Raw genomic sequence first — 13,123 nt, forward strand, 5'->3', positions numbered from 1 at the left:
AATAGAGGTCTTTTTATGAGCCCTATCTCAGCGGTGCAGACAGTCCGCCCCGCAGGCCGCAAAAAACCCTCCGCACGGGCTCATTTGCTCGGATCGGAGCGTGGATATCGGCGTCCGTGCGCCGGGCGGATTGACGGAGTCCTCGTAAAGCCATTTTCACCTTGTACGCCGCGCCGCCGCTTGCCACTTTTCGATATCAGTGACGCGTGGCAGCGGGCCTTCTTCGGAATACCTCAGACAGCGATTAAAGCCTACTCCAGCCGCACACCGCCGCCTGCCAAGGAGGCCCGACAGGCCCACCACCAGGTCTTTTTACAAGCAGAGGCGGTGCACTGTGGTCCCGCTCCACCGTCTGACCTCAAACACGCCACCTCTTTGTGCATTGTTTGTTTTTAACAATGCCCCAATACAACGGCGAGCTTATAAATCGAAACGAAAAAAAAAAAAAAGGCATATTTCTCCCCAACTCTTTTGGAGCAGACTGCCGTATTTGCATTGTGTTTATGTGTTTTTCTCCCTCTCCGTCTCTCTCTCTCTCTCTCCCTCTCCTCTCCTCTCCTCTCAGCCCTGCAGGTTGCCGTGCCAGTAAAAGTGTCAGACTTCATTACCGCACTCATTAGAGAAGCAGCCTTTAATATCGCGCGCTTAATAACTTCCAGGCCAAACGCGGAGCACATCACATGCAGTTAGCGCCCGAGAGGCCGAGGTCCAAGCCCCAGAGCCTCGACCCGGCCTCCGCCCTGCCAGCCTGCCTCACTTCGAGGACTGGGAATATTACAACGCGGCGCAGACAGCTGGCACGGGCGCTGCCGCGTTATACGGGATAACAATGGTGCAATGTAGCAACACAGATTATTTTATTTACAGTGCTTTTCTAGGAAGTTTTCAACAGAGGAAAGACTTCAGGTAGTTTCATTTTAATGTGTTTGGATTCCATATCAACACTCACTAAAACATCAGTGTCTTGAAAATATGCTCGTGCTAAACCCCAAACGAAAAAGTTTCAATTCATCAAAATCTTACTGTTACTGTAAGTTCAGTGTGTCAGGTTACAATGAAACAGCGCTGACCTCACACCGCAGTAAAACAAAAAATGTGGATATCAACACATCATTTTGTCAGGTCAAATAATCAGATGTCTTTCAAAAACATCAGCGGTTTAGTCAAACTATGCATATGTAAAAATATATTTTCATTGGCGACTCCGATTTAAAATGTACAAAAACAGATAAGCATCTTGATTCGTCTTTGAAACCGATCCCTCCGTTCAAGTGCAGGAGGCGGGAGGCGGGTCGTTCATTAGCTGGGCACCGTCGACCTGTGCGTCCACAGTCATGAACAAGCGCCTTCGGGCATTCCCGAAAAGCTTCGGGAGAGGGGGGTGTTTGATATAAAAACAATGGGAGGAATGCGTTGTGTTTCGAGCGGGGTGGAAAGAGTGCAGGGCTGAGGCCAAGTCAAGCATGGGAGGTTTTGTCCTGTTTGGAAGACCTGCAGTAGGCTACATGCCTACTTTACCTCCTCTTTTCCTGGACTACTAGACGGCTTGGATTAAAAATGAACTGAGCGGAGGTGTGAACTGAGAAGGAGAAAGGAAGAGAGATGCAGAGAAAAAGAGAGAGAGAGAGAGAGAGAGAGAGAGAGAGAGAGAGAGAGAAAAAGACAAAGACACAAAGTTTATCTGAATGTGATCTCTGCTCTCTAGCTCCCTAGTTGATCCACTGCCTTAATCTCTTCTATAGAGAATACAGTAACATTAGTGTACTTGGTTTGCTAGTTAACATTCGCCGCAAATGTAGGTTATACTCCATGCAAACTAATTACAATGAAGAACCTGTCTCTTCACCTGTCGTGTGACATCGTGAAGTTCATTTGCATACAGGCAGAGGATTGGGGGAGTTGTGTGAAAATTTGCAGCGAAGATGTGAGGATTCATAAGCATAAGTTGAATTTTTGAACAATACATCCTTTCACTGATTAAATATTGCTCAATAAAGAACAGGCACGATTTGTAGGAGGGGATTTTCTCAAGTGTTGTAAACCCATGCCCAGATATAGAGGAGTGAAGTGTCTCACCCCCTGACTAACTGACCTGCATTTGTCTCTTGAAAACCACACCACAGCAATGTGGTAAAAAAAAAAGGGGGAGAAGAAATGGAAAGAAAAGATTCCTAATAAGAAAAAGTGGAGAGACACCGGGGAGAGAAAGAAAAAAACAAAACAAAACACAGGAGAGAGGAAGACGGAGAAACATAAAGCAGATCTTTCCTTGGCCCCTCCGCTTCGTTACGTGTGAAATTGTCCATAGGTTGTCCTCCAAATTATGGAAGTTAATTGAAAATATTTACATTAGCGTGACGGGACGGGCGGGGGGGGGGGGAGGGGTTCGGCATCGCCTGTGTAAAGCGGTGACATGCTGGCAGGAAAATGGGCCCGCTAATTAGCAACACGCCTGATGAAGTCCATGCTCTGTGTGGCGCGTTGGAGCGAACCAAGGCCCCGGTCAATCACGCTAGGAACACATCCATAGAGAGCATGAGTAAGAAGGGGAAGGAGCGAGGGCTTGTTGTTGCCAGCGGTGTTCCCGTCTAGCTGGATCCCACGCCTGTTTAAAAAACCTCCTGTCACATATCTAGGAAGACTGGAACACTCCTTTCTTGAGTGCATCTCTTTCCTCGATGAATGGAAATAGATTGGAAGGAAATGCGCTGGGAAAATGCCGGGAATGTGTTTTGTTCCATTTGTGTTCGGGACATTCTTGTCATTTTCTTTTTTTTTGTTTTGATACGAAAAATTAACCTAAAAAGGAAAAATGTGGAAAAGGCTCGAATTCGATGATGGCACGGTCGGTCCCCGGGAAAAGATTTAAGTCTTTACTGTTGCACCTGGCTAAGCGTATTGTTCCACCATTCACTGGCAATGCTCGTCTTCCAACCGCAAATACAGAATGAGAAACCGCTAAATTCATTTCAAGACCTTGGCACGCTATAAAGCTCTTTGGAGGGCTTTGTAACACCCGCTCCTCGAGGCAAGTGTTAACAATTCTGTCGGCTCGAAAAATGAGGAGATTGAAAGGACATTGAGAGCGAGGTGCCCGTAAATGAAAGCACTAAATGTGACTGATTAATACGAGGTCTGCGCCTGCCGATTCCGCCGAGTGCTAAAAGCCGAAATTAAGGAGGCCCTGAATGATTGCGGGCGAGTCCCCGCAGCGGGGAGCTCATTTCTGGGCTGGGGGTGATGGGAGGGCAAGGCCAAGCCACCTGGGGCCTCTGGAGCTGCGGAGCTCTGAGTCACACGGTCGTTTCTGTGCGCTGCATGTGTCACCATGCTGGGAGGTGAGGCTTTATATTGAAATCTACGGCCTCAACAGTGCCAAGTTTCGCAGCGCTGGAGCCTGCCCACACTTTAAAAGAGTGATATGTGTGTGTGTGTGTGTGTGTGTGTGTGTGTGTGTGTGTCACGCGCCCATTCGGACCACCGCAATCAGCACGGTGTGAGGTAAGCGGTGATGTTGAAATTATTTGAGAACGGTGGCATTTTTCCGTATGGTTGGTGGCCGAGTTTAACAGCCTTCAGAGCCCAGTTCTCTCCCTTGCACACACACACACACACACACTCTCTACTCACCTACTAGGACCACCAGCCGGTGTTTAGCTCCACTCTGCCTGCGGTAGGGGGTGACCTCCTCGTACGTGGGCACGTCCGCCGTGTCGTACATTTCGCTCTTCTTACACTCGTACATGGACTTGTTGGTCTTCTTGTCTCTCCTGCTGAGGCGGAAGCTTCTCCTGAACCCGGCTGGAGGTCGGGATGAAAAGAGAGAGAGAGAGAGAGAGAGAGAGGAAGGGAGAGAAGGAGACAATAGAGAAACACGTGAACCTACAAGACGAGAGATGTTTGCGCGAGCGTGTCTTGTCTATGTGTGTGTGTGTTTTGTGTGTAAATTCCAACGCGAGTGTATGTACACATAAGCCCACAGCTGTGCACTTCAATTTATGGCCGTTTTCAGCGTCTTGGCAGGCGCGCCGATGGCTCCGTGTCCAATACCTCATATGTATTGTGCAGCTCAGCTTTATGACAGCTATCTCTGCTGTAGGTGAAAGAGCTACAGTGCAGCGCTCGGCCAAACAGTTTCCCTGGATATCACGCTCAAACACTTCACTCATATTTTCCCCTGGCGACATGTAATGCATTTTAATTTTCTTCCCTCTCACGTACATGCGAATGTCTCAAAGACCGTGGCGCGGTTTTTAGGGCTTTTACATCCGCGCACGGCTATAAAAAAAAAAAAAAAACCTTATTGCTACAACCTCGGACGTTTTCTCGCCAGTCACCACTTACGTTATATTGTCTTTTCCGTCAAGGTAGGAGTGACTCATCCCTGTTTTTCGAGATCTGTCTGGGACATTTGAAAGCGCGTGACCTCCGCCGCCCGCTCTCCGCGAAGAGGTCGCAGTGAGAAGCACAGGTTCTTTCCATGTAATTTACGGCTATGCGGATTTACTGCCAGTTGCTTCATGGTTGTCCACTTGACATAATCGTCGGGGTATGATTTGCCGTTCATTCAGGTCGCCTTTTTAGACGATGGGCGAGGTACGTGTGTGTGTCATTTAGTGTTAATTTGTGTCCTTTGGCTGGCTGCGAAGGAACACTCGCCCGGTGTGTGTGTGTGTGTGTGTGTGTGTGTGTGTGTGCGGGTCGCTTTACAACAGCTGTCATCTCTGATTGGTTTATGGTGTGCGCCGTATCCTCAGACGGCCGTCACAAAGGCTTCTTAACATACCGATCCGGGAGAGCGCGCGCCTTGATCTGATGATCTACGACAGTATCAAAAGGAGAAATTTACCCCTAATTTGAGGAGCACAGTTTCATATTTATGACAGATGTTGGTTCACCCGAAAAAAAGACGCAAATCTACACAACCCAGGACATCCAATATCCAATTTCTGCACACGGCCGTGGTTGTTTTCTGTCTTCTCTTTCCTTCTTTCATTTTTTCAACAGTGATTAATGAACTCAGGAATATGATGCAAGATGCCCAAGTAAGATTAAGGCAGCATGAAAATTATGGACTGAGAGGAGAGGGGGGTGAAAAAAAACTCTTGATCCCCGTCCCCTTAATACTTTCCACAACATTTTCAGACTGCTACGGCCGTGCAGCGAGGAGAAAGCGCCCGCATTCTTCTCAACTCTCCAAACAGGACCTTAATAAGGGATGGAGCTATGGACCTATGCTGAGTTACAAATGAAACACACTGTAAGTCACTGGAGTAGAATAATAATGTATGTGTACAACAGTAATAGTGTGTATATGTATGTATGTGTGCATGTGTATGTATGTGTGCTTGCGAATATGTGCATGTACGGGCCTGTGTGTATATATGAGTACACACACGCGCCCAAGTACCGAATATAATGTTACATTGAACATTTAGGGCAGACTTTGTTCCATTGTGGGCAAGTTGTGGCTTAAGTTGTCTGTGCCATTTCTGCTGCGGTGAATCTACTCATTCAGCACCCTCCCCGACCCCCCTCCCCCTCCCCCGCTCTGGCCTACCCCCACCTAGGGAGTATTACCCTCTGCCACACAGTGGAAAACATACACCGCTCGGCTGCAATTCTCCTGTAAAGGCATCGAAATGTACCGTACGCTGTAACCAATAGCCTCAAAGGTTGACATCATTATAATAAACAAACAGAGATACTATGTGAGTATATTGTTAATGGTGTCCCATTCGAAGTGAGCAGTCCATTTTGTGCAAAACTGGTGTAAATTCAACCCCAGAATAACACTATGGGTTGATGACTGGTCGTTTATCATGATGCAAAAAATCGGCTAATTAGGCATTAACTTATTGCTGTTAGTATGGATAGTTCTTCAATTCTACTATCAGGGCGGTCTTGGAGTGTGAGGCGCTGGCGTTTCAAGGGGAATCTCTGGTTTAGGCAGGTGCACAGTGTTTCATTACGGGGTCTCAACCACAGTCAGTTGATACAAACCGCCGTCCCTCAGTTGTCGGGGGCCCTCGGTAATCTGGGGCCCTTCACAGTCGCTTAAACCCATCTAGACAGCTCCATCCAAATAACGGGGAGAGCTCTCCTCCTACTCTCCCCACCAGCGCTGCCCAAGGGTAAATAAATCAAAGGCTCATGCAGCAGTGAGCAGCGCCCCCCCCCCCCCCCCCCTCCCTCACCGAACCACCCCCACCCCCACCCCCATCATCTCATCTCCATTACTGATGGAGACAGAATTAGACTGGGCCGGGGGGATGGAAATTAATTCGATCCAGAATTAAGGAATGATTCAGGCCCCGTTCAAAGGAGGGAAGCCTGCCTGTTTGTCATGAAAGCCTCAGCTATGTTGGAACAGCAGCATGTTTGCACAGTCTAGCCTGACACAAGGTGATCCAAGCAGAAGGGTTACGAGTGGAAAAGGAACGCATAATATGTGTGGCACCAAGAGCCTAATACCTCTACTAGCGGTGTGACAAGTCAAATCATGTTTGTTGACCATCCAGTTGTGATGTGAGTTTCCCTGAGAGCTGAGCAGTTGCAGAAGCCTGCAGTGCTTTGCTGCAGAGGAGTGTTGTGTATCTTGGGGTATGGAGTTAAAGTTTCCTTGCTGAAGTCCCACACACACACGCACCTCCTAATGGTGTGCACCAGGCCGTGACTGAGTAATTGCCAGAATTGCAACTGAAAACTTGTGCATTCACACGCACACACATACTCCTTCACTTGCTCTTTCTCTCTCACATACACACACACATACATATTTCAATTCAAAGTCCTTTCAGTAAAACAGAAACATGAAAAAAGAGAGAAGGGAAAAAAAAGATGAGCATATTTAACATAGTATAAACACAAGATGTGAATACACACACACACACATACACACACAATTGCTTGGAAGTCGCCAGCGCTCCTGCAAGCCCATTTTCCAGTGTGATAATATCTTACAGCCACGTAGGAAATTCAGCATGTGTGCAAAGAAAGCACCCGGAGGCCTCTGCAAACTGTGAATACAAACTGCCCACTCGGACACTAACATCCTGCGAAACGCTACTACCGCTGCTGTAAAATAAATGACGCTACAACTGTAACAAAAAAAAAGAAGGCAAAAGACGAATGTTCATAAAATATAACAGATGCCTCTCAACAAAAAAAAAATGGACTCGAGGCACGCATCTGCCAATGGGCGTCTGAAAGCGGAGAAGCCTGAGAACAATACAGGGGTCAAGTCTTCCAGACGCCACGCGTAGGCGATCAGCAAGATGACAACGGAGAGAAGAATAAAAAATGACTGCCATTTTCCCTCCAATCAAACTTCATTTTGCGCAGATGGAGAGCGAGAGGGAGAGGAGGATTGCGGTATAGCGGAGAGGAAAAGGCTCATAGCGAAACCACCTGTTGCGTGGCCCCGGTGCAGCGAGGGCCGCCGTCTTGAGGCCCCCGCCCTAACTGCAGGAGACCGCGCTGACAGCTCCAGTGCCATCCTGGCTCTCCCGGCGGGGGCCCTCTCCTCCTCGGGACTAATGGAGACGACATCTATGGAATTAAGCGGGCATGGCAGCCGGGGATTAAGTGAGCATTACGCTCTCGGCTCGGTGCCGCGCGCTGCGGTTTAACGCTGCAACACTTAGCCCCGTTCGTGGGCACCCAATGTGGGAAGCATTACCGGCTCTCTCGGCCTCATTATGCGTGCCCATTACTGGCTTGGTTGGAAGAGATGAGGAAGGCACATGGGTAGGAGGCCGGGGAGGAGGAGGAGGAGGACGCTTTCCACACTGTCAGCCATTATTACCACAACAGTGAATATAAGGGAGAGGAGCATTGCTGCTCACAACAACAAAAACACAAAGCCCGAGGGGATAGACAACAGAACCTCTTAACTTGAATTTTCACCACTTCACTTTCCAATTCAAATAAACATAAGTGCTGACATCAGTATGTCTCAATCAATCACCTCTTCTCTTTGTGTGTTGTATCTTTCCGTCCATCGTGAGCGCACAATACAGGAAAGCACGCTAGACAATCAAGGCCAAATATAGCTGGATTCCGTGAGATTTGGCATTATTGTAAAGACAGAAGTCGAGCCATGTCACTGTGGGCCAACATACTGTACTGTAAAACTCCTCCGGAAACCCCTTTTTTCCCCTGAATCCCCTTTTCAACCTCCGGGAAGGTTCAAGGACTCAGCCTGTAGCATTGGAAGGGTGGAAGGGAAGAGAAGAGAAGAGGAGAGGAGAGGAGAGGAGAGGAGAGAAGAGAGGATAGGAGAGGAGAGGAGAGGAGAGGAGAGGAGAGGAGAGGAGAGGAGAGGAGAGGAGAGGAGAGGAGAGAGATGCTGGGAGGACAGCAAGTGAAAAGAATGAAGTGGACATATCCAAAGAGACAGACATGCGTGTGTCCTTCAAATGCTCCCATCTCCAGAGTCCCTCCATATATAGTTGCTAACAGGCATCTGTGAAAAGGATTATGGGTAGTAAAGTGGCCTTTGGGGCTGTTCCTAGGAGATCCCCTGAATCAAGCATCAAACCCCCGTAACAAACCGACAGCTTCCGGACAAAATCGCGGCAGCGTGCACATACCTGGCCCGACGTGCGGACCACAGGGATGTTAACAAAGCAGAGTGTTTCTGCCAATGCAGGTGAAATCCTTCACTGCTCTACTTCAAGACTGCTCTTTACGAGAACTTGAGTTGGGATTTGAGAGAGGGGACAGGGAAGGAAAACGGAATGAGGAAAGACAAAGAGGAAAAATGAAAGCAAAAGAAAAAGTTCTTTCGCCGTGATGTTTGAAATATGTACGTGTAGCGGTCCACGGTGGTGAACTCATTAGAGTGTTATCTGGGGAGAACACATTCTGGGAGTAGTTTCCACGGCCCCCGCTCGGAGCATTTGGAAAGTGGTACCCGACCCAAGTGTTACAGGCTTATATGGTGGAATAGCGCTCTAGACCTTTGGCTGCAAGAGGTCCATTTGTGTCGAGCGCTATTTGTTTTTCCCCTCCGTCTTATCCCACAGCTCTTTGGGCTCAGGAATGTCTCGTCTCAAAACGCTGCCTGATGCCTAATGCCTTGGTGAAAAAAAAAAAAAAAAACACACAAAAAGAAACACACACAAGCACTTCGCCTCAGGCGAGCTTCTACTGGAGTCCTTGCAGCCGGTATCAACGCGCCAAAAGGGGCCCGAGAGTGCCAAGAGCACTGGGCCTAAATGCCTGGTTTGCTGTTTGTCTCATCAATCTGATGTTCAGACGGAGAAGATGCTCTACAACAAAGCCGCTGCCAGCCAAATTCCAAGTCTCTTCTACTCTCTAAACCACTGGAATGGCTGCTGGCTGAAACCAATAAAAGAACACCTGTCAAGCTAGTGCATATACCTGCTCTGATCGTATCCAAATGTAGGGAATCCATTAAAGTGTGTATCGCTTCAATCTTATACAGTAAGGTTCATCGGTGTTTGGACTCAGATGGGGGGAAAAACTCAGTAATCCAGAGCTTATGCCCTATGTTTTGGCTCCCGCACGTCCACAACTAGTGAACCTGCAGACAGATGAAATAAACTCGTTTTGGAAATGGAGCGTTTTTTATTTCAGTTTATAACACGTCTCCGTTTTTCCATAACTTGGCCGTAATTGGATTGTGAGGGGTTGATGGATTTCCCAGCCCCCTTCCTTCAGCTTTAACTGATTTGGAGTTTCTTGCTTGCCCTGCGTCCGTGTATCTATCTTTCCCTCCCAATGTGCGGTGTGGGGCTTTGTGCTTCCAGGATATTTGGGATTATGATAGCAATGTGAAATGTCACTGTGCCTACGCGTCCGTATCACAGCTCAAGTGTAGAATTTCTCTCGCTGGGATTCAAGCTGCAATGTGTTGACGGATCGCAGGGAAAACATGTCTCTTAGTGTTTCTACCAGAGAAGAAATGGGCCCTGGGGCATCAGTGCTACTTCATGATCTCTTTAATTCTCTGGACCAAAATGGAAGTCTCCAAGCACTGCTGTCTAGAAAGGCCTGATGGGAAGGCATCTCGGGACACAGAGACTCGGGTCTTGCTCCTCCTAAGATGGGCTTCATTTTCTAGTATCCTGGCTCTAAAATCAAGCAGCATCTCGGAGCACAGGAATCTGCTCGCCCCCGAGTAGCACTCAAGGATCGTTCTTGGCAACGGACGTCACAGACGTTGCATCACTGAGAGAGGTATGGAGAGAAAACAAACTAAAAACTAAGAAAGACAACTGCCTACCCCCTCCCACCGCCTCCTTTATTTCCCTATGCAACCTCAGTAGCATTGAAAAAGCATCTGTAGGTTCTAGGATTTCAAACTATTAGGGACGGGCCAACTCTAAATCATACAACCACATCCAACAGGCTGAAAAGCCATGCAGCAACTACTCTCGTAGAGAAGATGTTATTATAACTCACAATTTTTTTCGTCTTCTCCTCCTCCCGAGGTTCTCTCATTTCAACTAAACCTCGTTCTGGCCTGCTGGAGACGAGAAACGCCGCTAACCCGCTAGAGCGCTGGATGGTGTTTGGGTCCCGAGGAGGAAGAGGAGAGGCTGAGGTCATTGACCTCACGGAGAAGGCGGGGTGACGGCGAGGGCAAGTCTGAGGGCGACCGAGAGGAGTGGAAAAATGGACCGATGTTTGGCAAAATGCACCCTTATGGAGTGACCCTGATTGAGCTTGGCAGACACAGCTCAAAGTCAGCATTTAGAAACTCACACCTCCTGTGAAATCTGGAGTGTAAATGGTGTAGTGTGCACAGAACGTTCTGAGGCCAGTACACCTCCTGACCTCGACATCAGAAGACACAGAGAGAGAGAGAGAGTGGGAGAGAGAGAGAGAGAGAGAGAGAGAGAGAGAGAGAGAGAGAGAGAGAGAGAGAGAGAGAGACAGAGAGAGAGAGAGAGAGAAGAGATGGACAGACAGAGGGTTTTGTATATGAGCCAGCCACGATGGCCTGTGGTCCTCCAGAGGGACGGTACCTTATGATTTGTCGGGAAAATGACAGTGGTAATAAAAACACGATGGGGAACATTTCTCTGCACAACACAGGGAATTGGAAGCAGCTCTCTGGAAAGGGCTGCAGAACCAGAACGGGCCCTGGTAATTGCCATTAAGTCCGACCGGGACCACATCAACGTGGCCGGCCTCGGCCGGACCTCCAGAACAAAGCGTGGAAAACAAGCCGTCTTTTTAACCCAAATCCATCCAGAGACATTCTCAGAGATGTCTTCAGACCCACAGCAGAGAGGCAGAACAGGATAACTACTACATTCTGCAAATCCATGACATGTTCTGCCAGTGCACTCATGCTGTCAGCGAGGGAACAGAAATAGCTCACTGTAAGCTCACGTACCGCTACAGAACGACTCCTTGTGTTTTCACATGGGAGTCCAAGTCGAATCAATGGTACCATAAACACTGTGGGCTTTACAAAAATATGCCAAGTGTATTATGAAGAATCGTGTAACTATTTTTCAAATTTAATCATTTCTCTGTGTAACATGGCACAGACTACAAAAGGCTCGTCTATGTAGGAAAAGCTGCGGGATCAAGGAAGGGGTAACAGAGAGGACACATGTAAATCTAGCACAATCTCAACCACCGTCTTCACTGTTAATGCATCGAGGACACAACCACAGCAGGAGAGCGGAGGACAAATGGAAGAGAAGAAGACAGCATCTCTCACCTAGGTGGAATCCACTACTATAGTCAGCGTCCTCTGGTGATGAGAAGAGAGAGAAAGCAGAAGCCAGAAGAGAGGCACAATATAGTTAAAGAGCACAGTCAGAAAGCAATAGGCACCTATCCCTCTAACCACATACTGTAAAGCTAGAAAGGTTGAAAGCACAACTGTAAAAGGCAACATGACAAATCAAGAGAAACACACGTGGACAAACATACAGGTACAGAAAACAGAAGACAGAAGTCAATACAACCTTTTTTTATTGCGTTAATAGATTTTTTTCGTCGTGTTAATCATGTTTGTAAAGTATCAAGTTGATTGCTATGCGACTTTGTCCTGAGTCACAGCCAGTGATGTAGTGGTAATAAGAAGAATTTGGGTAAACTATGACCTCCAGTCAGTGATCATCATAAGGCAAACAACCACCAACATAAACAAAAATTTACTATACTTAAAGAAAGGCATTAATTTATTCTATTTCCTCTTAAAATACCCTATACACATGCAACTTATATCAGTTTGATGCGACTTGCTATGATGTATAATATGAATTTAGATTAAAAAGATGTGGGTAAACTACGGACAAACAAAATTTAGGTAGGTTTACCCTCCACTACATCCCTGGTCACTGCTTATGAATATGCTAGGAAGCCCATGAATAGGATTATGGATGAGTTCGGCAGACTCAAGGTTACTGGAGGCTTCTGTGTGCGTGTGAAGGGATGATTCTCCATCCCAGGCTGGGTTAAACGATGTCCGCTCTAATGAAAGTGATAAGTTAGCTGATGAAAGATGAGGCTTTGGACAGTCCAATAGAGCCAATAACCTGCGTCTGCGGTTTCTCCAAGGTTTTTAGTGGAGAAATCGACAGTGACGCCTGATGTTCCCCTTTAACAAGCATTTGGTTTGACGTGAGAAGACGGGCCAAACGAAAACAGGAAGGACAGGGAGCAGAGGGTGAGATGAGGTAGCGGAGTGCTCCTCCGTCACTGACCTTCTATGATACACAACAATTGTGAAGGGGAACCAATCAGAGATGGCTTTACTGTTTGCGTATTGCAGCGCTATCAGCCAATGACGTATCAGTAGGCTACAGTTCTATCCAATGGGAGAAGTCAGACAAGTGTAGTACCTTCGATCTCCTCAGCTGGGAGTGCATCAGAAGCAAGGAATGGAAATGAATCAAAGTTAGAGAAAATGGCAGATTAAAAGAAGTAAGTTGAGAGAAGAGAAAAAGAGGTCACCTACCAAACTCAATTGCCACATCATCTTAGAAAAGCAAAAGAACAAAAGACAAACAAATGACAAAACAGAAGAGTTAAAATCCTGACTGCTTATGCGACAGTCTAAACTGAGCTACAGTCTAGTTAACTGTGTCTGTGTAATAAGGTAGAATACTATATTGTAGTAACAACACTGTAT

The 13,123-nt window shown here is 47.4% G+C and overlaps 1 protein-coding gene across 1 annotated transcript in view; it reads right to left on the reverse strand.

Annotated features, from left to right (window-relative positions):
- The window catches only part of mpp7a (MAGUK p55 scaffold protein 7a), a 130,493-nt gene that overhangs the window by 17,505 nt on the left and 99,865 nt on the right, over window positions 1-13,123 (reverse strand). The window contains exon 13 of the mRNA XM_071523462.1: window positions 3,631-3,801. Coding sequence (XP_071379563.1) covers window positions 3,631-3,801 — 171 coding nt within the window. The remainder of the gene's footprint in view (window positions 1-3,630; window positions 3,802-13,123) is intronic.

Source organism: Centroberyx affinis, unplaced genomic scaffold (genome assembly GCF_046629955.1).
Source record: "Centroberyx affinis isolate AG114_WGS23_722 - 3 ecotype Tasmania unplaced genomic scaffold, CSIRO-AGI_Caff_v1 ptg001091l_1, whole genome shotgun sequence".
In the NCBI taxonomy this organism is placed as follows: Eukaryota; Metazoa; Chordata; class Actinopteri; order Beryciformes; family Berycidae; genus Centroberyx; species Centroberyx affinis.